The sequence below is a fragment of the Urtica dioica genome, chromosome 7 (genome assembly GCF_054948205.1).
Source record: "Urtica dioica subsp. dioica isolate 48M chromosome 7, U.dioica_male_clone48M_v1_H2, whole genome shotgun sequence".
NCBI classification, from domain to species: Eukaryota; Viridiplantae; Streptophyta; class Magnoliopsida; order Rosales; family Urticaceae; genus Urtica; species Urtica dioica.
The window spans coordinates 39,267,566-39,290,238 of NC_142762.1; the positions used below are offsets into that span (position 1 = coordinate 39,267,566).

The following is a 22,673-nucleotide window of genomic DNA, read 5'->3' on the forward strand; positions in this document are numbered from 1 at the left end:
ATATTTCAATATATATTTAAAAGTAATAACCAAAATTGTTGAGATGAAATTATGGAAAAATATTTCTATCAATTTTAACATTTCCTATTATGTTATTCGATTCTTTTTCATAAATCTTAATCTTTTATTTTCTTTGAAAGTAAATGGCGCATTCCTCTTTTCTTTTGGTAGAATCAGATTTTGTTCTTTCTTTTGTCGATTATGTTTATTACTCCTCATCGGTTGTTTGGGTATTATGAACTATATTTTACTATTTTGCAACATCTAAGTTTTAATTTGCCTCTTTTGCTATATTATATAGTACTATAAATACTCATAAATTTAAAATTAATATAAGTACATAGGCAGCTAAAAACAAAATGAACTCAAACCATTGCAAATCGTGATTTTTATCAGACTAGGGACTAGTTTTCCAGTTCCAACTTTCCTTTTTTGTTTCTCGTGAATAGCTTTCCATGTCAAACTAATATGCAAATTGAGGTTGGAGCGGTAATTTTTTTTTTTTTAATTGATAGTTGTCTTTCTCTCCTATTATATAACCCGTTATAGCAAATAATCCTCAAATTTTCTGCTCCCAAAAAGGAAAAGCTCTGAACTTTCTGTCGACACGTGTGAAGATGTTGTTGGTTTGAGAAGCGTTGAACTTGTCTATCATAGAAAGAACCAAACAATCAGGACCGAAAGATGGTTGGGAAGCCGAGGAAAAGGAAAGGGAAGAAAAACAGGAAACAAAGACGATATACGTATTACATAAATGATAGGGACACACACATTCTCGTTGTTGCGTTCATATTCCAACACTCGGACAAAAACAAGTATAGATAAGTGAACAACCTTGTACCCTTCCAACAATTATATATATTTTAATTATATGACATTATTATTAGATGTCTCGTGCACTACGTAACGTGGATACGTATATATTTAGGGTTTTGATAGACAAGCTTTGCCACTGAAATTCGTATTTCTTTTTTAAGAAAAAGTCCGTCACGTGAATACCTTGTTATTTAAATAATTAAAGTTAGAGCAACAGCTTTGTTGGCGGGTATATATATTATAATATATAAAATATTTGCACATGAAAACATAGAGAGAGAACCGAAGAAAAAACCAAGGAAATAAATTATTCTAACAAAAGTTAATATCACTGCTTCTTTTTTAGAATAAATAACATATTTGTCCCTAAATTACAACTTTTGTCACAACGTGCCCCATATAATATAGAAACTCGATATTTACCCCTCAATATCATGAATTGTGTCATTATAATTCTTCCGTGTATCTCAAACCCATACCGTCAATTAAATAAGCACAATTTTATCACGTGTTCCCATATCGAAGGAAGTTACGTTAATATCCTTAGCTTATATTGTAAAAACATTAAAGAATAGATGAAATTTAAATCAATAGACAAAAACATAAATTTTAAAATAAAAATATCTCATCTTCCACCTCTGAGGTCTAAAAGCTTTTTGCCAACCTCATCTTCCACCGCCGTTGTGACAACAATCTAGTTCCTCGGAGAAATCTCTCGCCATAGCGTTCTTGAAGCTTCTCCGAGCATTGTTCTTCCTCTTGAAGCTTCTCCGAGCATTGTCCTTCCCCAAAATCTCATCGTCCCTTCAATCCGACTCCATACTGAACAAGAGCCATCAAATACTAACCAGACTCGTTTATTATCAGGAAATCTCACATCGACTGGGGATGTATCATTTGTACTCTTCATAAAAGTCATGGGTTTCTCCTCATATTGCCGATTGGTTTTAGGATGGAACCCCGTGATACTTTAACATGGTATCAGAGCCACACTCATTCTTGATGTTGGGCCACCTGTCTCTACAAACTTCACGCACCAGTTGTTCAATCCTGGGCGTGAGGGGGGTGTATCAAGAAGTCTCACATGGACTGAGCATGTATCATTTGTGCTCTTCATAAAGTTCATGGGTTACTCTTCCTATTGCCAATTAGTTTTAGGATGGAACCCCATGATGCTTTAACATTTATTAAACTGAATATAAACCATCATCCTTTCCCTCTGACTCGTTAAATAATGTATCAACAACTATGTAATATACCAAAATCGTTTATTAAAGAATACAAAAAATAAAATAAAAAACATGACTATTATTCTTCGATGGAGATATTTCAGAGGAAAGAGAAATCGGCGATGAGCGTTTCTCTCTTCTTCACGACCCTATCGAATTCGATCTCTCTTGAGAGACCTATCGGAGTTTTTCGACGAATTTCCCGAAGCTTTCACTTTTCGGCTCTCGCTCAAGGGAGAGGAAATCCTCGCCTGTTACGTCGACTACAATTTTTTTCGGCGACAATGGAGCTTTAAATCCAGAGATGATCACCGATCGATCACTCGCATTCTTCGATTCACCTCCATCTATCTATGATTCCAAAATGAAATCCTTTTTTTTCCAAACGTTGTTTCTCTCCTTGAATTTGAACGCCCTCGTTGATCGGTTTGAGCGCATGGACTTGTCTCGAAGACTCTTCATCAACAGAGATTTGTTGCCTTCAAATTTGGCTGAGCTGTGAGATCTGCAATGACTCATCTGCCGAAGAGGTCGAAGATCATTGCAGAGGGAGAGGATTCGAGTGGGATCGAAACCAGAGGATGATGGGTTGGGAGAGTGGTTGGAGGGCGTTGATGGTGGAGATTCTCGACTCCGACGGAGATGGCGACAGAGAGGGCCTTCACAAAGGATTAGAGCGGCGATTGGTTTTGAGAGACATAGATAGACTATTTTTCTCTTTTATTTTTAGATTAAGTTTTATATTTATGATTTTGTTTTTTAATTAGAGTAATCTAATAATAATGTATGTATTTAACAAAAATATCTTTATTTTGACTATCACGTGACATGCACATGGTAATATAACTAACGGCGAGGGAGAAACCATCAATGGAATGACCGTAATGACACGAAACGTGATATTAAAGGATAGATAATAAGTTTTTATATTACGAGGGGTATGTTGTAACAAAAGTTGTAGTTTGGAGGACAAATATGTTATTTATTCATTTTTTTTTACTATTTCATTCTCATATCACAAAATAAAATAAAAAAATAAATAAAAAGAATATGTATATTGTATAAATAATTACATAAAATATTCAAGTACAAATTATAACAAAATTCTGTAAATTTGAAATATAAAGACATTTTTATAAACTCAAAATTGAACATACATAGCTTCATGCATACAAAAACAACATCATAATAATGAAATAGTGTCACATAAATTAATTCTCAATGAGCACCACGAACGTTGAGCCACACATGTAATAAATAAAATAAATAGAAGCCACCCCATGATTTCCCTTTTAACAAGCCATTATTGCTGCCGAGATATAAATGCCAACTTTTAATCAGTTTGCTTAAAGAAAGCGTATGAAATATCAGTATTTTTCTTTTTTTTAGGAAAAGAAATATAAGTATTTAGATCGTGAAATTTTTTTCAACATTTCATTTCTTTTTTTGTAAACAATGATTAACTAAATAAGTTATTAAAAAAAATTATTCGGTGGTTAACTTGTACATATATGACAAGAAAAGCACATATTATCTCAACAGTAAATGATTTGCCTTAACGGATGGCTAAGCAGTTTTCCGGAACCCCACATGTTCCCCACTACCTTATATTTCTCCTCAAAATATCTCACCTGAAGATACACACACTTATAGAAAGACACGCATTTTATAATATACACACGCACCACATTATAGCATCTACACATCTGGCATAGCTTCACTTCTAAGGGAACAAAGTTGTTTTTTCTGATTCTTTAATGAATTATGAGAGAGTAAACATAATTTCATACGCAGACTCCGGTTGTGTTGACTAATTGAAAATTTTCGAATTAGAGAAAGATAATTTTTTTTTCATATTTTTTATTATTATTATTATGTTTTAATAATCCAGACTTATTAGATTTGACTTTTATGTCTCTCGATTTTTTTATCGGAATTATTTTGAATATTTCTTCATATATGAACTTCATATCTATGGTATGATTTTCTTTGAGCGTGTATCTCAGTCGATCAATACCCTTAAAACCGCAATCTGCAACTGGAAAATACTGACGTTTCGCTCGTAATTTGTGTAATAATTTGATAATGACTAGTTACCTGCATAGATGGGTAACCCACATGTTTTTTTGTATTTATAATTATTTTTTGGCCAGTTTTCATCTTCTTCGTGTAGAAATTTTTTAAATATCATTGGTGCTATTCTTATAATTTAAGCGTTTGAGTTTTATCAATATATCCATTTAAGGAGCTTTTATTATAAAAAAATCCTCATTTTTAATTATCTAATCAAAATAAATGATGTCATCGATCTCTCTTAAAAAATAATGACGTAAAATGGGACTTATATATATATATATATGTTTGCGGATGAAATTGTGTTTGTAAATAAATAGCTTATAACTAATATGATTGATTACTAATACCTAAAATTATTAAATCCTAGGTTAATTGAACATCTTATTAAATTTTTACAGTAATTTCAGTAAAAATTTTATAAATACGCAAAGTTAGATGCACAAACAAATGAGGAATCATTTTTTAATCAAGCAATTAAATTTCAATTATTTACAAGAAGAATTATTGATTATCAAAATAATATTGAAATATTTATCTTTTAATTTTCTAATTTCATATATTCATCCAAAAAAAAATGACGAAATACTAATGTATAGTTTGTATGCAATTCAGTTTAAAATTTGTTCGAGTAATAACGTGGTAAATGAAGATCGGAAACAAAGTGGCGGCTGAAAAACTGCTTACGACCTATATAGCAACCAAGTGGTAGTTGTTCTTGTTGGTCACTCGACACTCAATATCATGTGACGGAAAAAAAAACGACGTCACAAATGACAGCTTTATTTTTATTTTTATTTTTTGTCATATTTGTCAGCTCCAATATATTCAGATTTTTTGGTCTTAATCTATGTGTTTTTCTTGATGAAGGTGGTCTTAATCTATGTATTAATTATCACCTTATATAGTATATGTAATAGCAATCACTTTAAATACAAAGTTTGAAACGTTATTTTTCAGAAGTCTCATCTTTCTAAACGTTGAATAAAATTCCGTATGCCTACAAATAAAATTGGGAAAGGTTGAAGCTTTGCCTTTCTTCCGAATTTTCTATTTTGCCCCCTTACTCTTTGGCAAAACTAAAACCGATATAATTATCTAATGTTCTGCTTATTGTATATTTCTAGGATCAATTGAAATATATCATTTTTAAAAATAAATAGCAGCATTTTGAGAGAATAAAAACGGCTGGACGATGAGAATCTCCTCAGTTAATATATTTTGGATTTTTTTTATATAAAAAAGGCAGTATCAGATGTAGCATTATAGCACATAGATTTATTTTATTTTATTATTATTATAAAAGATATAGCGCATAGATTAAAAACGGAAGAAAGGACCTGACCAATGGAATGACACATCACGTGTTGTAAATTAGAAAATGGTCACAGATTTATGGTTGGCCAGAAAACAAAGCAACGAATTACGCAGCCGACAAATTCGAAAGCGAGCGAGGAGGTGTGCTATGGGACACGTGGACGGCTGAGGATGAAGACACGTAGGGTAATGATGTGGTGGGGCCGCCGCGTAAGTGTAATAAATAGGTAACATATAGATAGAGCATAGCATTGCTTTGTGGGACCCACAAGTGGTGGAGCTGTTGCTGGTTCTTTTGTGGGGGACTCTCTCTCTTTCTCTCTCTCTATAAAAGATATAGCGCATAGATTAGTAGTTGACGCATCTCGAATGGGGATCTCATCTTTAGATCTCGATCTTCAAAATGACGGTTTAATGCTCTTTACTCTAATGATTTTTTTTTTGGGAAAATAACCCATTTATATTATGTGTTTTAGTGAAATGTCGAGTTTACCCTTCGGTTTTCAAAAATGTCGAGTTCATACCCTCTGTTTAACTAAAATGACGAAATTATACCATCTGTTTAACTAAAATGACGAAATTATACCCTGAAATAGGCAACAGTGTCACAAATATTCTTTTTATTGACTTTTCATTGACGTTGACTATAATATTTATAATATAAACACCAATTATATTTATTCATTCGCGCTACATATGTAATTTATTTAAAAACTAAAAAATAAACAACAGTCTCTTAATCGTGAAGATCACAGAAAGAGGCAAAGGGGTAAACATCGATAGTTGATAGTCATCAAAATCGCATATTCGAACAGAGAATCCAAGATTTAGAGTTACAATTCGAACACGGAATGAAGTCATTTCTTAGGCGGCATGAGTTTTATTATTTAATTTCAATTTAAGGCTATTTTTATTTCAAAATTGAGAATTTGATTCGGTTTTTCTTATATAAGAGTTAATATCAATGAAAGGGAGATTTGTGACGCTGTTATTCATTTCAGGGTATAATTTCGTCATTTTAGTTAAACAAAGGGTATGAACTCGACATTTTTGAAAACTGAGGGTTAAACTCGACATTTCACTAAAACACAGGGTATAAATGTGTTATTTTCCCTTTTTTTTAAGGCCTTTACTCTAAAATTAGTACTCTTAGAATTTTCAAATCTCAAAAATTTATTTACATTGCGTATTAATCTTTAATATTTAATAATAATGAACATTGTTATATACCTTCATAAATAATAATAAAACATACACAATATATAAAGTTACATTTAAAAAAAAAACATAAACGGAAACATAAAATTAAACATAAATATAGAGTTACAATTTAATAAAACATAGATGAAGAATTAAAATTACACACAAGTATTAAAAAAAATATACTTTAGTAATAGCATGTGTAATGTTTTTAATGCATTTACCCTACTTGTATTAGTTTGTGTTAATTTTAATATTAATAGTATGTGTTATGTTTTTTTTTATTCATCCACTAGTAAATATACCAAATTATTAAATTAAAAAGGATTTAATTATAATATTTTTATCTTTATGTATCAAAAAATAAAATATTTGATTAAATTTTAAAAACAGGGTCAATTATAACAACTTATATAAAATAAAAGACCAAAACACAATTACACAATAACTTTTTAGAGTGTGAACAGTGAACCCTCAAATTTGAATATCCGTTGTTCAAAAAACTCTCAAAATCAAGTTTTGAAGGTCCCCAATAACTTTCATTGGAGCACCTAAAACCCTCAAAATGAGAGTTTAAGGGCTCCATTGGAAATGCTCTAAAGCGGCTAGACCTCTACTCTTCCATATCAGAATACTGATGATGCTCTCATTAGCTTTTTTTCATATATTTTGTCTGATTTGCTTTGCATGATTGAAAAGTGGTCCACATTATGCCAATTTTCTCAGGCCGTTATAATAATCGTGTGAATGTGTGGTCCAAATGTAATCTCACTTTCCTGATGAAGTATGTTGAGTGTACTCGTAGAAAGAAACAACAGAGTTGACGCAAAAAGAAAAAAAAAATGTAAAACTCGTAGGAAAATATAATAATTATTAAGAAGAATTAACCTCGGAGGAAATATGTTAAGTGTACTCGTAGAAAGAAACAATAGAGTTGAAGCAAAAATAAAAAAAAATGTAAAACTCGAAGGAGAAAAATAATAATTATTAAGAAGGATCAACTTCAAGCTTATATTTTTAAGTGTATCTAGCAATCAGCGTCAAGCCTTGACACCTATATGTTGTCGAGCTCTCGGTCGCTTGGTCATTGGTCATTTAATTACTTGAACGCCCAACCCACCTAGCACCTAGATTGCCCAACAATGGATGCACGGCACCCCATCTCAGTATAGGACATTCACTCTGATCAAATATCCAAAAAGGCCAACCTGACCCAACTCACTGGCAACTCACTTGAATATTTCAAGTGGTCTAGTCCATGAAATTTTTCTAGTTATTTCAATTTTTATTTTTCACATGTATTGGTATTAGTTATACCAAAAAGGCAATATATTAAATACATGAACCTAGTTGATAGTCTCGGTATATGGTTGTAATGATCAAGTAAGTTAAGTTAGGCTAATCGTAATTTAACCATAAATAACCAAGTAGTAGTAAAAAAAAACAATGATTAAAATAGTCTCTCTCTCTCTCTAATATATATATAGTGGATGCGTGAGAGGTCGAAGCATATATATGTAGCTTCAATATATATATATATATATATATATATATATATATATATATATATATATATATATATATATATATATATATTGAAGCTACATACAGATGCTTCGACCTCTCACTCATCCACTACACACTGACCAGAGTATTTTGATAGATGCTAGTCCAGGGTACAAGTTTATCGATCATAGTTCACTAGAGGAAAAAAGAAAGAGAACCTTTGCAGACAAATGAAGCTATTCCTATAGCACCCATTTTGGCTCTCCAAAGTATTTTCTCTCCAAAAGACCCTAAAGTTTTCCTCTCCCCCCCCCCCCCCCCCCCCACGGGACTCGGACCTCGATTTTATGACACCGACCGAGGGGAAGGCGCGGGTCGCATTTGTTCGCGAGTTCGACCTTTCTCCCAAGTTTTTTTTCCTTCAGCTGACTATCGCTCAACACCGAACGCTCGACTCGTCCCTCTTCTCCACCAAGACACGTTGGCCAGCTTTCTTTTGAATCCCCATTTTGTCACATTTCTTTAGACGACGAGCCACATGGAATGCTTATTTCTTGTTCTGTCGCTACACCTTATTCCCGGGATTTGTTCAATGTCGAGCGACAGGAGGATACGGCTTGGTTCTAGATCGGCCCTCGAGTCGGAAGATGCTTACTCTATTCCAGATATGACGCTTCGTAAAGGTGTGGTCTTGGGTTCGAGCGTAGTTCGTCTGCTTCCAGGCCTACTCAGAGACTTAATTCCAGATCTGGATTTTTTCTTCGGATATGGGTCAGATTGTTGACTCATACGAGGGTATTGTGCTTGGTGATTCTATCCGAGACTCGAATGGTCGTGACTTTGATGGGGCGAGTTCTTCGCTGATATGTTAACGTGGAGGCCTTCCATGTTCTTCTCGACTGGACCGTACGATGATGACAGAAAGGAGCATACGGTGGGATTAAGAGTGTGGTTGGGTGAGGCTTTGAGTGTGGTTAGGCGAGGCTTAATTGCAGTTTTCATATTCAGTTTTTGATGGCTTTTGTTGGATTAGTTTTTGTTTGTGGTAATGTTTAGTTATGTTTAGTTATTTAGTGTCTGATGGGTGGTGTTTTTAGGAGTTAGAGTTAGACAGATGAGAGTTAGTTTTAGCTAGAAAAATATGGTGTTGGTGGAAGAGGTGATTTCTTGTCTAGACCCTTGTCAGGTCTGGAGTGCCTCGAATGCTCGAGGTTGGCGATGATTTTGAGCGCTTGTTTGCTACTAGACAGTGCTCCTTGCTCGCTTAAAGAATTGCAAAAGATCTGTGTTGAAGGGGCATAAAGGAGCTCATTGTCGGGATTGATATTCAGGTCATAATAGACCCTTGCCTCTTTTGGTTGCTTTCTCCGTCTTCTGCTTCTCATTTACAGTTCAAGAGATCTATTTGTTGAATAAAAGTCCAACCTCTATCTGAGATCTTTGTATGGCCGAATCCAATTTTGATTGTTAATGAGAATTTCCATTAAAAAATAGTTCACTAGATTGTCTCTCTTCTGAAGGCGAAGAGTATGAGCTCATATGACAAATTCCTTATTACGAGTGGTTTATAAGGCCCAAAAACCTCAATGAATGTATGTGTTTTCTTGGTCTCGATTATAATATAATTTTGTCGGTGAAATATAAGCATTAACACATACAAGGTAGATAATTTTATTTTCCATTTGAGATAAATAACAAAGAAGATAATCAATTTTTCTTCCTTCCTTACTCTTCTTCTTAGATTTTTATTACCAAAAATATTATATGCGCCTAATGTGTAGCATCAAAATATTGCCAAATATGATAGTTGTTTCTAGAAATTCTAGATGTATTCATTTACATCACTATAGATATCTTGTTTATATCCTTAAAAAGATTTTATTGAGTCAAATATGACCTTTTATGATTTTCGGTTGACTTTCAAAGAAAATATTCTTCTCCGATTGTCTTTGAATAAAATATTTTTATAAAGTCAACTGAAATTCATAAACACGGTATATTTAATTAAATATTTTAATTTAGAGTATAAACATACTACTTATTTTGATATTAAGGGATTTATCCATTGTGAATTATCCATCTTATTACCCAATATAGTGTGATAAAATTATCAAATCCGTATAATAAAGAAAAGAGAAATGAATTACCGTTTGATTTGGGCCGACTCAAATTCAAATAGGGAAGCATCCGAAGCTCTTATCAACTATAGCCCAACTACACAGTCCAATATATGTACAGTTCGTCCCGCCAACAAAAGTAAACGAACTAAAGAAAATTCCAACTTCCAGCGGCGAGTCGAATCCGAACCCCGCAGAGCCGACTGACTCGGTCGCCGGCGGTGGATCGGAGAAATGAAGAGCGAGACAGTAACGATGATTCTCGTAAACCTGGCGAGTATCATGGAGAGAGCTGACGAGTCTCTTCTCCCTGGAGTGTACAAAGAGATCGGAGCCGCCCTGAACGCGGGCCCCACCGGACTAGGAACCCTAACACTCCTCCGCTCCGCCGTGCAGTCCGCCTGCTACCCCGCCGCCGCCTACCTCGCTTCCCGCCACGACCGCGCACACGTCATCGCCGCCGGAGCCTTCCTCTGGTCCGCCGCCACTTTCCTCGTCGCCCTCTCCTCCACCTTCCTCCAGGTCCAATTTTTACTCTTGACATTTCAACCCCGCCCAAGTTTTATTCTTGACATATTGCCCCCCCTCCCCTCCCCCTCCTCTGTCCAGGTGGCGGCCTCGAGAGCTCTCAACGGCGTCGGACTTGCCCTGGTGGGCCCCGCAATTCAGTCCCTGGTGGCCGACTCCACGGAGGAGCGCAGCCGCGGCACGGCCTTCGGGTGGCTCCAGCTCACTGGGAACTTTGGCGCCATTCTCGGGGGTCTCTGCGCGATAATCCTGGCTCCGACGAGTTTCGCCGGGATTCCCGGGTGGAGGCTCTCGTTTCTGGCGGTGGGGTCCGCCAGCGTGGCGGTGGGGGTTCTGTTGCGGCTCTACGCGGTGGACCCGCGCCGCGAGCGGTCGGCGCTGAGCGTGGGCGAGCTGGCGAGGGAGGCGGTGGAGGTGGCGAAGATCCCGTCGTTTCGGATCATCGTGGCGCAGGGCGTGACGGGGTCGTTCCCGTGGTCGGCGCTGTCGTTCGCGCCCATGTGGCTCGAGCTCGCCGGCTTCTCTCACGGCCTCACCGCTCTTCTCGTGGGCTTGTTTGTGGTCTCGGGCTCGCTCGGAGGCTTGTTTGGGGGAACGGTCGGGGATGCTCTCGCCGTGCGCTTCCCCGACTCTGGCAGGATCGTTTTGGCTCAGATAAGCTCCGCCTCCGCGATCCCTCTCGCGGCCTTGCTTCTCCTGGGACTGCCAGCTGGACCGTCTTCGTCGTCGTGGATCGCCTATGCCCTCGTGTTGTTCGTCATGGGGTTTTGCATTTCGTGGAACGCTCCCGCCACAAACAAGTTAGTCCTTCCTCTCCCGCTCTCTGTAGCTACCAACATGTTGGGATTATCGCCATAGAAATGTATGATGTTTCACTCTTAACTGTGACGACTGTCTGTCACCAGAAATATCAAGCTCGAGTATAATCCATATAAAGAAACTAGGGCAGACGCAACTCAACACTAAAGCTGAGGAAATCTAACATTTTTTTGTTTTTGTTTTGGGTCAGTCCTATATTTGCGGAAATAGTCCCAGAGAGGTCGAGAACCAGCGTCTATGCGTTGGACAGGTGTTTCGAGTCGATTCTGTCGTCGTTTGCTCCTCCGGTTGTTGGGCTGTTGGCTCAGCATGTTTACGGTTACAAACCGGTGGCGAAAGGGTCGTCTGCTTCGGAGGAAATCGCCACAGACCGGGGAAATGCAGAGTCTTTGGCGAAGGCTCTGTACACGGCGATAGGAGTTCCTATGGCTCTGTGCTGTGTCATCTACTGTTTTCTCTACTCGACCTACCCCAGAGACAGGGAAAGAGCGAGAATGGAGGCTTTGATCGAGTCGGAGATGACTACACTGGACTCGCAAGAAGAGCCTCAGACAGTTATTGAGTTGGACCAAGAAGCACAAGATTGTTTGGATTCCGACGAGGACGATGAGAAGACTCTGTTGTACCGTCAGCTAACATTTGCAAATCTCAGCCCAGAGTGACACCTGTTTTCAGACTTCTCAAGATAAGTTTCAAGGATTTGTATAGTAGTACAAGAAAATAAAAAATATCAAAGCATGAGTGAGATACACACGACACGAGTATTACATTTTGTGTAAAGTTTTGGCTATTAAACAGGAAGGAAAAAAAAAAAGAAAAAAAAAATAAGTGGCGGCATTTATGCAACAGCTTTATAGTGAGAGCTTGATATGGCAGTCAATCCAGCTGTGTTGTAAATTGTAATCAAAGTAGATATTTTTCTTTGAATGAACCGCACATTATACATATTTCTTTTTACATATGCGAATGATATCTAATAGATTGTGCTATTATATGATACAGTATATATGAGTGTATATTGAGCGCAGGGTAACATCCTCCTCCAGAAATGTGGCTCAACTGGGTTTAGTAGCTGAGATCATGACAAAAGCTCTGTTCCTGATACATGAGAAACCAACTAGCCCACAGGCTTCGCAAAGATCTTGCATCTCTTGTTCAGATTGAAAACTGGTACTGCCCGATAATCGCCGAATGTTCTGGGGAAAAAAGACCAACAAAAATTAGCTATGGAGTAATGCATCGGACTCTTGACTCAAAAAACAGAACGCAGCAATGATACCAAACAGTCTGTATCTATTGCCATTCTTTTTTCTTTTTCCCTTTGAGCAATTTCCCATCCTTTTCAGAGGGGAATAACTTCAAACGTAAGGGTGAGTCTGCAACTTAGAAAATAGGATGGGAAGAGAGATAGAATCCCTCATATTTTTTGTGTTATTTGGATTTGGAGGAAATTTGAGGGAAAGAAAATGAGTGGGGAAATGTATACCAAACTAACTAAAGGTGACATTCCATTTTCCCTGAAAGTCGGGTGGAGAATAAATTCCACCAAATTTCGTACACACGAGGCTCGCACGAGTGTCTTTCATCTCACCTATCCCATTTATTTTCCCTCAAATTTTCAGCGACTTTCAAACACAAAAGAGAATTATGATTTTCCTTCAAAATCTCATTTCCCATCAAATATTCACTTTTCATCATAAAATCCGGGTTCTGTACATAGCAAAGGTCCAAGTTGAAAATGTAATACCTGTACTATAAAGTTCCGGGTGAGTGGGACAAAATTAAACGGTCCATCAAGAATGTAGGTTGTAGCAACAAACACTCCGCCCGGTCGCAAGACTCTACTGATTTCAGCAACCTAACAGAATAAAAACCATTTTTTATTCGAAAGGAAGACACAAAGCAAAACATGTCAATCTCGATAATTTTTTTTAATAAGCCAAGGTTGAACATTTAAAGGTACACACAGCAGCCAATGGAGAAGGCCAGCAATGCAGAGCAGCCCCAGCATGAACAGCGTCTACGGAACCGGAAACGAACGGAAGACGAGCTATATCAGCCCTCACCAAACTTATCTTCCTATAAAACAGAATTAAATAAAATCAAATAAAAAAATTTAAGGTTGATGAATGAAGTGTGGTTATGTACTGAACTCTTTGGGAAAACCCGGTTCCTGCTTGATGAAATCATGGCACTCCTTGAGCATGTTCTCGGAGTAGTCGAGAGCAACAACACTCGAGAAGAGACCGCTCTTCACGAACAGCCTTGAGAACATCCCGCTCCCGCAACTCGCATCCACAATCCTCCCGCCGAACGCTGGCTCCAAGAATTTCTTACTCATTTCAAACTGCAACACAAAACATTCTACTTAGTCACAACTATATATGTATATACATACATATATATATACATGTGACTTGGCAAAGGAAATGACCTCTTTCTCTGGGCCGGGGAAACCTCCCGAGAAGCTCTGCCGCCAACCTCTCTCGTACAGAAACGACACCAATGGCGTCCTGAGACAAACAGTTTCAGATTGGACTCACTGAAATCTGTCAACTTTGGGGTAGGAACGATAGAGAAGATATAGAGGACGATGGTCTTCATTATACTTAGGTCTGTGTTGAATAGAACTATAAGTACGTTGCATATATATCCTGGTAAGTATGACTAACTAACTGATTAACAGACTGAGAGAATAACGTGACAGACTGATCTAATAGGTCACTCTAAATCTGTTTTGTTTGGGCAATAAAAGAGAGAAAGGAAGTACCTGAAGAGCTCGGTGGCAAGTGGCATTGGATCACCGTAGGTCTTGGCACCACTCGAAGCCGTGAGTTCGAAATGTGTGTCGTTGCCGAAGTAAGTCTTCCTGCAAGTGCCGCACTGTAGACTGGTCCCAGAGACTGACTCTCTGTAAGCCCAATCCAAGCGAAATCAACTACTACGGAAAAAAAAAAGGTAAAATGAGAGAGAGAGGAAATCTTGACGTACAAAGACAAAGGCGAATCGCGGTCCGATTCCAATCGCTGGTAGCAAATAGGGCAGGCCAAAATGCTATCCTGCAATACGCGAACGCAACGCGCCGATTTTGAGAATCAATTCCGTAGAAGAGCGATCGGAACTCGATTACGATACGGAAGAGAGTTGTTTGAGTATAGTACAGTGAGTTTGGTTTCGGCGACGGCGTTCGAAGCGGCTCGGACGACGATGGAAAGTCGGCGCTTGAGAATAATAGCTTCGCGTGATTTGACCGAGAGAAGGCTCGAATCGGCGAGTCTGCTCTGTAAAAACGCTGGAGATAAGTTTCCGATAAACGACGCCATGAATGATGCGTCCCCGGGTGGTTCCTCAGCCGCCGAGCTTCTCAACCTCTCGTTTCCAGGGAAGTCCTTTGCCGTTCCTGATTTCCAATTATTAATTTTTTTTTTAGAGCGTGCTGACTGGTCTTGATGATTATGTTTTGAACACATTTTTACTCATTTTAATTAGAGATTTCTAACTAGGCCAGCCATTTGAAACATTGCGATTTTGGATCTACCGTTTACCACATTTTTAAGGATATAGTCAAATGACTTAGCAATAATTAAAGTCTGCTCTTATTTATTAATAAATTCGTCACTTTCTCTCTCCTATTTTTTTTCAAAATATTTTTTACATCAAAACTTCAAAAATTCATATATTTCTCATATGAACTCGAAATTGAGTGATTTCAGATCTTAAAAATTCGTGGCGTCGAGATCTTCAAAAATAGACCTTGTGTTTGATGAAAAATTATGTTTAATGCATCATATTTACGTTTCCATTTATTTTTTTATAATTTCAAAAAATTTCAATTATTTCCATATTTAAGGTAGTAACGTGATTTTTCTACATCTATGGTATTAAACATGATTTTTCATCAAACAAAATGGATATATTTTTGAAGATCTCGACGTCACGAATCTGTAGAATTTGGAATCACTCAATTTCGAGTTCATATGAGAGAGAAAATCATACTTTAATTATTGTCACAAAAATCCGTTGATTATTTCCCTAAAAGTTGTGAAATATAGGCTAAAAACAAATTTCATAATTTCATTTTGACTATTTTGCTACACTGTCCTTTTAATTATGAAAATGATATTTGTTTGCCAAGTGAACACATATTTTTAGTATTAAATTATGAAGGAAAAAAAATATGGAAGATGCATAGAACTTTATTTTAATTGAAAGGCAAATTTATGCCATTTTTTTTTATAAAGGGGTTTTATTTGTTTTTTTAGAGCAAATTAGTAACGTAGCTTTTTTGAAATGTGGTATTTAAGATCTAGCCCATGTTTGATAAATTTTGTAATCTAACCATTTACTAAAATTTAGGACTATGAAATATCGAATATACCCTTGTGTGGTTTAAATGAGTGAAAATAAAACAGTAGCCAACGTTTGAGTCCTACTAATAAGAAAGTCAACAACATCATCAGGCTTAATACACTCTTGAATGCAAATTTCAATATTTAAACAGGAAAATCATTAATGAATACAATATAAGAAACAAATTAAATATTGATTAAAATAAGTAACTAGTGAATCGTCAATAAATTTTCTTTAATTTTTATTTATGCGTGTAATAAATAAACGAAAATAAACCAAAATAAATAGGTGAGATATCCAGCCGACTTTTAAACAAAAGATAAACATGTAAATTGTTAAATGACTAATAAAAGTCACATCATCAATTGTGGTTATGTTTGAAACTTAACTGAAACGTTATCTAGATTGCAATTTCCACGTTTCAAGTGGCTTAGTCCATATAATTTTTTTTTTATTATCCCACAAATATGGTTAATATATAGAATTAAGAGATTTGTAACTAACTAGGACACTTTAAACATGTGATTTTGGATCTAGCCTATGTTTGACAATTTTTAGGGATATAGCCAAATGGCTTATGTAACAATAATTAAGGTCTGATTTGCCCTTATTTATTAATAAATTCATCACTTTCTCTCTCTTATTTTTTTCAAATAATTTTTTTTGCATCAAAACTTCAAAAACTCGTATCTTTCTCATACGAACTCGAAATTAAGTGATTTCAAATCCTACAAATTCGTGGCGTCTAGATCTTCAAAAATAGACCCAATGTGTTTGATGAAAAATTATGTTTAATGCATCATATTTACATTTCCATTTTTTTTTATAATTTCAAAAAATTTCCGTTATTTCCATATTTAAGGTAGATTTTTTTACATCTATGGTATTAAACATTATTTTTCATCAAACACAATGGATCTATTTCTGAAGATCTCGGCGTCACGAATCCGTAGGATTTGGAATCACTCAATTTCGAGTTCATATGAGATAGATATGGTTTTTTGAAGTTTTTATGTAAAAAAAATTGTAGGAAAAAAATAAGAGAGAGAAAATGACGAATTTATTAATAAATAAGGGTAAATAGGACCTTAATTATTAACACATAATCATGTTGGCTATTTCCCTAAAATTTGTGAAACATAGACTAAAAACAAATTTCATAGTTTCATTTTGCCTATTTCGCTACAATGCCCATTTGTAAGTAACTAGGCCACTTTAAACATGTGATTTTGGATCTAGCCTATGTTTGACAATTTTTAGGGATATAGCCAAATGACTTATCTGGCAATAATTATAGTCTGATTTGCCCTTATTTATTAACAAATTCGTCCCTTTCTCTTTCCTATTTTTTTTCAAATAATTTTTTTTGCATCAAAACTTCAAAAATTCGTATCTTTCTCATACGAACTCGAAATTGAGTGATTTTAGATCCTACTAATTCGTGGCGTCGAGATCTTCAAAAATAGACCCATTGTGTTTGATGAAAAATTATGTTTAATGCATCATAGTTACGTTTCCATTTATTTTTTTGATAATTTCAAAAATTTCCAGTTATTTTCATATTTAATGTAGTAACGTGATTTTTCTACATCTATGGTATTAAACATGATTCTTCATCAAACACAATGGTTTTATTTTTGAAGATCTCGGCGCCACGAATCCGTGGGATTTGGAATCACTCAATTTCGAGTTCATACGAGATAGATATGTTTTTTTGAAGTTTTTATGTAGGAAAAATGTAGGAGAGAGAAAGTGACGAATTTATTAATAAATAAGGGTAAATCAGACCTTAATTATTGCCACATAAGTCTGTTGGCTATTTCCCTAAAAATTGTGAAACATAGGCTAAAAACAAATTTTATAGTTTCATTTTGGCTATTTCGCTACACTGCCCTAGAATTAATTCCTTTTTTACCCCCTGGACTCGTACCTCGATTTCATTTTACCCCATTAACTCGAAAATGTTGCAGAACTAATCTCAGAACTTAGACACGTGTTACAAGTTGCCACTTCCGTCAGTATTTGGACGTTAAGTTTAATATTTTGATGACGTGGCAATATTTTCTATTATTCTAAATACTTTTAATATTTAAATATTATTATCAGATATATTATTAAATAATTAAATACATCCATTTATTCTCTATCTCATCTCTTTCCTTTCTTCTTCTTTTCTTCTCTCCGTGGGTTGTCTTTTGCTCTTCTTTTTTTTTCATTATCGTTTTGTTTTATTTCTCTTTTCAGTTTTCGCTTTCATTTCGTCGAATTTCAAATGTCCTCCGATCTCTTCGTCGTCTTCGATGGCTCTTCTTCTTCTCTGTACCAAACCTCGAGCCACGCGAAGATTCTCTCGCCGGAGACGGAGTTCTTATTCGGTGACCACGATCTCTCTCCTTTCTCCGATTCGGCCATAGATATCCTCCAAGCTCTCTCGGACCACCAAATTCCGGCGGCGAACCAAACCCTAGACCAAACACAGTCGCAATTCCAAACCCTAAACCTTCACCAAACGGCCTCGGAGCTCCCAAACGCCTTCGAAGACTTCCACGAGAGCCTCGCCGTGAAAACAGAGGAATGCCACGTGGCTTTCTACAACAACAACTGTGATCCTCCTTAGAGTTTGGTGTTTGGTCCTCAGAGCTTTAATGGCGGAGCTGAGAATGTGGCTAGTAGGCTGATACAGAGGAGTCTCAGTAGTAACTCCTTCGAGCAAAAACCGTGCTCTTCTTCGTCCTCTTCTGGATTTCGCTTCTCTCCGAGGTTTGACTCTCTAATTGAGTCTCAGCCTCTGTGCTCATCGGAGAATGGATTCTTGAGGAAAGTATGTAGCACCGGAGATTAAACAATGATGCTCTGATTTTGAGGATTCTTGAGGAAAAGCGTGGAATAGGGGAAATCTGTGGAAGAGGGAATTTTCGTGAATTTTCAGTGATTAAACAATGATGCTCTGATTTACAAGTTGAACATGTTGTTGTGGTAGCAAAAAAAAAAAAAAAAAAAAAAAAAAAAAAACCACCTCATGGAAGCTATAGATGAAATCGGCGCAGCTGTTGGCACAGGCTCGCCGCACGCGCTCGTTCAGCCCCACCCCCACCCCAAGGAACGCCTCTGCCAGCCCCGCCGACACGACGCAACGCCTATCGACCTCTTCTTCTTCTTCATGCTTCCCAGGAAGGGGGACCTCAGGGCTCCGATCAGGAAAGAGGTCGTCAGAGAGCCGAGGCTTCTCGCAATGGAGGTCGGAGAGCTCTCTCGCTGCTTGGAGCTTCTGAGGAAGCTGAAATGCAGAGAGGCGATAAAGGAGAAGATCCTCCGCAAGGGAGAGCTCAGAGCGGGTTTCGACGTGAAGCTCAGAGTCGATTTCCTCTGCGGGCTCGGGTTGATTCGCAGAGAAGCGTTCGACGTGCTGAGGAAAGAGCCGAGGGCTATAATCTACGAGATCGAGGACATCGAGACCAAGGTCAATTTCTTGGTGAAGAGGATGAGATTCGGCGTCCGGTGCTTGCTCGACGTCCGGTGAAGAGGATGAGATTCGCCCGAGTTTGCTTCTTCAAATTCAATTGAGAATAATATGTTTCAACTAAATTTATTTATTGTATAAATAAATCCCATTGTCAATTGGGTCTGCAGAGAAGAAGAAAGGAGAGAGAGAGAGAAAGAGAGAAAGAGAGAGAGAGAGAGAGAGAGAGAGAGTAATGTGAAATATTTATTTATTTAATGATTAATATATCTAATAACAATATTTAAATCTTAGAATAATAGAAAATATTATTATACCCTTTAAAATTTTGCCACGTCATCAAAAAGTTAAACTTAACGTCTAAATACTGACGGAAGTGGCAAGTTGTAACACGTGTATAAGTTCTGAGATTAGTTCTGCAACAATCCCGAGTCCAGAGGGTGAAATGAAATCGAGGTACGAGTCTAGGGGGTAAAAAAGGAATTAATCCAGATATATATTGGAATCGAGTCGGTATAAAGTTGATATTCACTTCTCGATAAAAAAATAGTAATAATGAAATTTCAACGATATATATATTTGACATATATCAACAATATGTATTTTCTTTTTTCATTAAAGAAATTTCATACATAATAAAATGCTACTAATGAGCAAAATACAATGAGATAGAAGATCACAAGTACTAAACTGACTAGACGTGTCGAAGGTGTCACCGAAAAACCACTGAGACAATCATGTAGGACTAGACATATTCAAGATAAACTCTTACGTAACAAATGATGTGAATAACAACTATCCAAATAATACTTTCTACTCCCTCAAACCCGACACCCGCAAATTAAGTGTCATTTGGCAACATGATATCGACGGTTTGAGGCCGGCGAACAATTCACCATCTTCTTTTCCTAGCTTGAACTCCCAATGGAACATCGATGGAAAAGCACACACCAAAAGAAAGGAGACTAGTAAAAAAAAAAAAACTCAAACAACCTATTAGATCTAAAAACCAAATCAAAATAATAAAAACATAAACTATATCTAAAAATTTAAAACGAAAGACTAAACTAAAAAGTCTGCCTCATACCCAAAGAAAAATAACTCAAAGCAAATTCACCCCACAATAATCACATCTGAGATATCCTCGGCGGGACGGCGGTGCAGGCGAATGGATCGGAGACATCCTCAACGGTATTTAGTTATTGATATGTCAAGAATGACTAATATAGATACGTGGTTTTTAATTATTTATACATATCATTGTTTAGTGTTTAGTGTACATGTGTACACGTCAGTAACCAATCTCGTATTATTGGTAATACATTACCAATACTCGTTGATAGGTATCTTAGTAAAATCAGAGTATCAATAACAATAACGATAGCAGTATATGCAATTGAATGATTGACGCAGGGACCTTTGTTTAATATTAATTGTGTACCTTACTTGTTTAAGTTTTAAGAAAATATAATTGTGTATCCGATTTTAGAAATTATATATCTTTTTGCCACCCATCTTTGTTTAATGTTAATTGTGTACCTTACTTGTTCAATGTTAATTATATTATCTTTTTATTTCTGGATGATAGAAATGATTTTATATAAAGTGCATATATTTAGACTCCTAAATTACTGAAAACAATTATATGACATGTACCGATAATCTACCGTATGAAATTTATACATAGTTATTTTTCTTAATGTATATATATCGTGACGGATCTAGGTTATATCCTTTAAGATGCTTGGTCCTCACTCTAACACATATTTTTATACCTAAAACTTTTTAGGTTTTTTTTTTACCCAAATTTTTTTTTTTGGCTCCCCTACGTTTTAGATTCTGTGTACCTCCGTTTTTTTACCCTATATTTTTTAATAATTTTTAATTTTATTTAGAATTAATGATATTTATCGTTTCAATTTTTGAAAATTTTCAAAGTAAAATTTTACATATAAAATTTCCCTTAAAATTTAGTACAAAGTACCCATAAAAAAAATTATTAAAAAAAAGCGTAGATCAAATATCAAACCTCAAGTGAGTAAGAGAATGCTGAAAAAATAACATGATATTCCGATCTTCTTATTTTAACCATTTAATGATCATATATTATCTTGTCTCATCTTTCGTGATATTTCTCAATTTCTCGTTAATTTCTTAATTCAATATCCAAGGGAACTTCTCATATTTAGAATCTTTCTGCGTATTAAGCCAATCTATTTTAAATGTTTTCAACTTACAATCAAAAAGCCCGTCTAGCTCAGTTGGTAGAGCGCAAGGCTCTTAACCTTGTGGTCGTGGGTTCGAGCCCCACGGTGGGCGACAGTCACGTAATATGTTCTTTTCTGTTTTTCTTTTAATATAAATATTATAACGATTTTTTCTATTTTGAGAGCAGAAAAATTTACTATTGCATGTTTTTCTGACAGTTAAATGTTGTCTGCTGCTGCTGACGTATGGATTTTTCAACATCAAGTGGGTGAAATATGCCCGTGAATCCGTGATAATGTTGAAGATTGGATAGTCTATACAGTTAAGCTCCAAATCTAAATTTAAACAAATTATTCGTCTAAATTTACAAAATGTATATCAATTATCCATTCCCATTTAATACAGTAAATTTTTTCAAAAAATATATTTATTACTAAAGAAATGTTTTTCAAGTATGGTACAATTAGTAATTGTCTCCTCCAACCATGTAATATAATGTTGAATTGGACACTCAATACAATTATGCTCCGAATCTAAAATGTAATCAAATTTTGAATTTGAATTTATCAAATACCATTTTCAGTCTATTAAGCTAATGTTTTTAGATTATTGTGTAATTAGTATTTGTCTCATCCAACCTAGTATCAAAATCGTCTGTGGGAAAATCTGGCCTTGATAATGTCGAAGATCGGAAACACAATACAATAAACAATTATTTCGGGAGTCAAATTTGAAATTTGAATGTACAAATGTGTATAAAAACATAAACAAAACATAAAACGTTTCAATTTATTACATTAATACTTAAGTAGTCTCATCAAACCTTCAAAAATAATTATATGTGAAATCTGTCTTTATCATGCTTTCAAAGCTCTATTAAACCAATTGAATAACTATACTACTGAAGATCTATTATCCTCTTTCCTCTTTTTATTTTGCACCAAAGGCCTCTCTTCTCGATGATAGTCTTATATTTTTCAAAACCACAAACAGCAATTATTTGGCCATTCGAGATATCCTAAACACATATCCAGTCAATAAAGCAACTTT

General features: G+C 35.9%; 2 protein-coding genes and 1 non-coding gene across 4 annotated transcripts; 2 read left to right on the top strand and 1 right to left on the bottom strand.

The window, feature by feature from the left end:
* Positions 1 to 10,287: 10,287 nt before the first annotated feature.
* Positions 10,288 to 12,550, top strand: UNE2 (Major facilitator superfamily protein). Its single transcript, XM_089619365.1, has 3 exons — positions 10,288 to 10,780; positions 10,868 to 11,586; positions 11,796 to 12,550. The coding sequence occupies exons 1-3, from the start codon at positions 10,493 to 10,495 to the stop codon at positions 12,265 to 12,267; spliced, it is 1,479 nt and encodes a 492-aa protein (XP_089475491.1). The 5' UTR covers positions 10,288 to 10,492; the 3' UTR covers positions 12,268 to 12,550.
* On the bottom strand, positions 12,334 to 15,054 carry LOC149391445 (S-adenosyl-L-methionine-dependent methyltransferases superfamily protein). Of its 2 annotated transcripts, none has more exons than XM_089619367.1 (8): positions 14,767 to 15,054; positions 14,597 to 14,664; positions 14,376 to 14,495; positions 14,040 to 14,118; positions 13,759 to 13,952; positions 13,573 to 13,684; positions 13,353 to 13,463; positions 12,334 to 12,801 (listed from the first exon to the last, which is right to left on the bottom strand). In XM_089619367.1, the coding sequence occupies exons 1-8, from the start codon at positions 14,926 to 14,928 to the stop codon at positions 12,661 to 12,663; spliced, it is 987 nt and encodes a 328-aa protein (XP_089475493.1). In that variant the 5' UTR covers positions 14,929 to 15,054; the 3' UTR covers positions 12,334 to 12,660. The 2 variants fall into 2 exon arrangements, with proteins under 2 accessions (XP_089475493.1, XP_089475492.1); XM_089619366.1 differs by having other exon boundaries at positions 14,376 to 14,516.
* Positions 15,055 to 21,661: 6,607 nt separating this feature from the next.
* On the top strand, positions 21,662 to 21,734 carry TRNAK-CUU (transfer RNA lysine (anticodon CUU)). Its single transcript has one exon. It is a non-coding gene; the product is annotated as a tRNA-Lys (tRNA).
* The last annotated feature ends 939 nt before the right edge of the window (positions 21,735 to 22,673 follow it).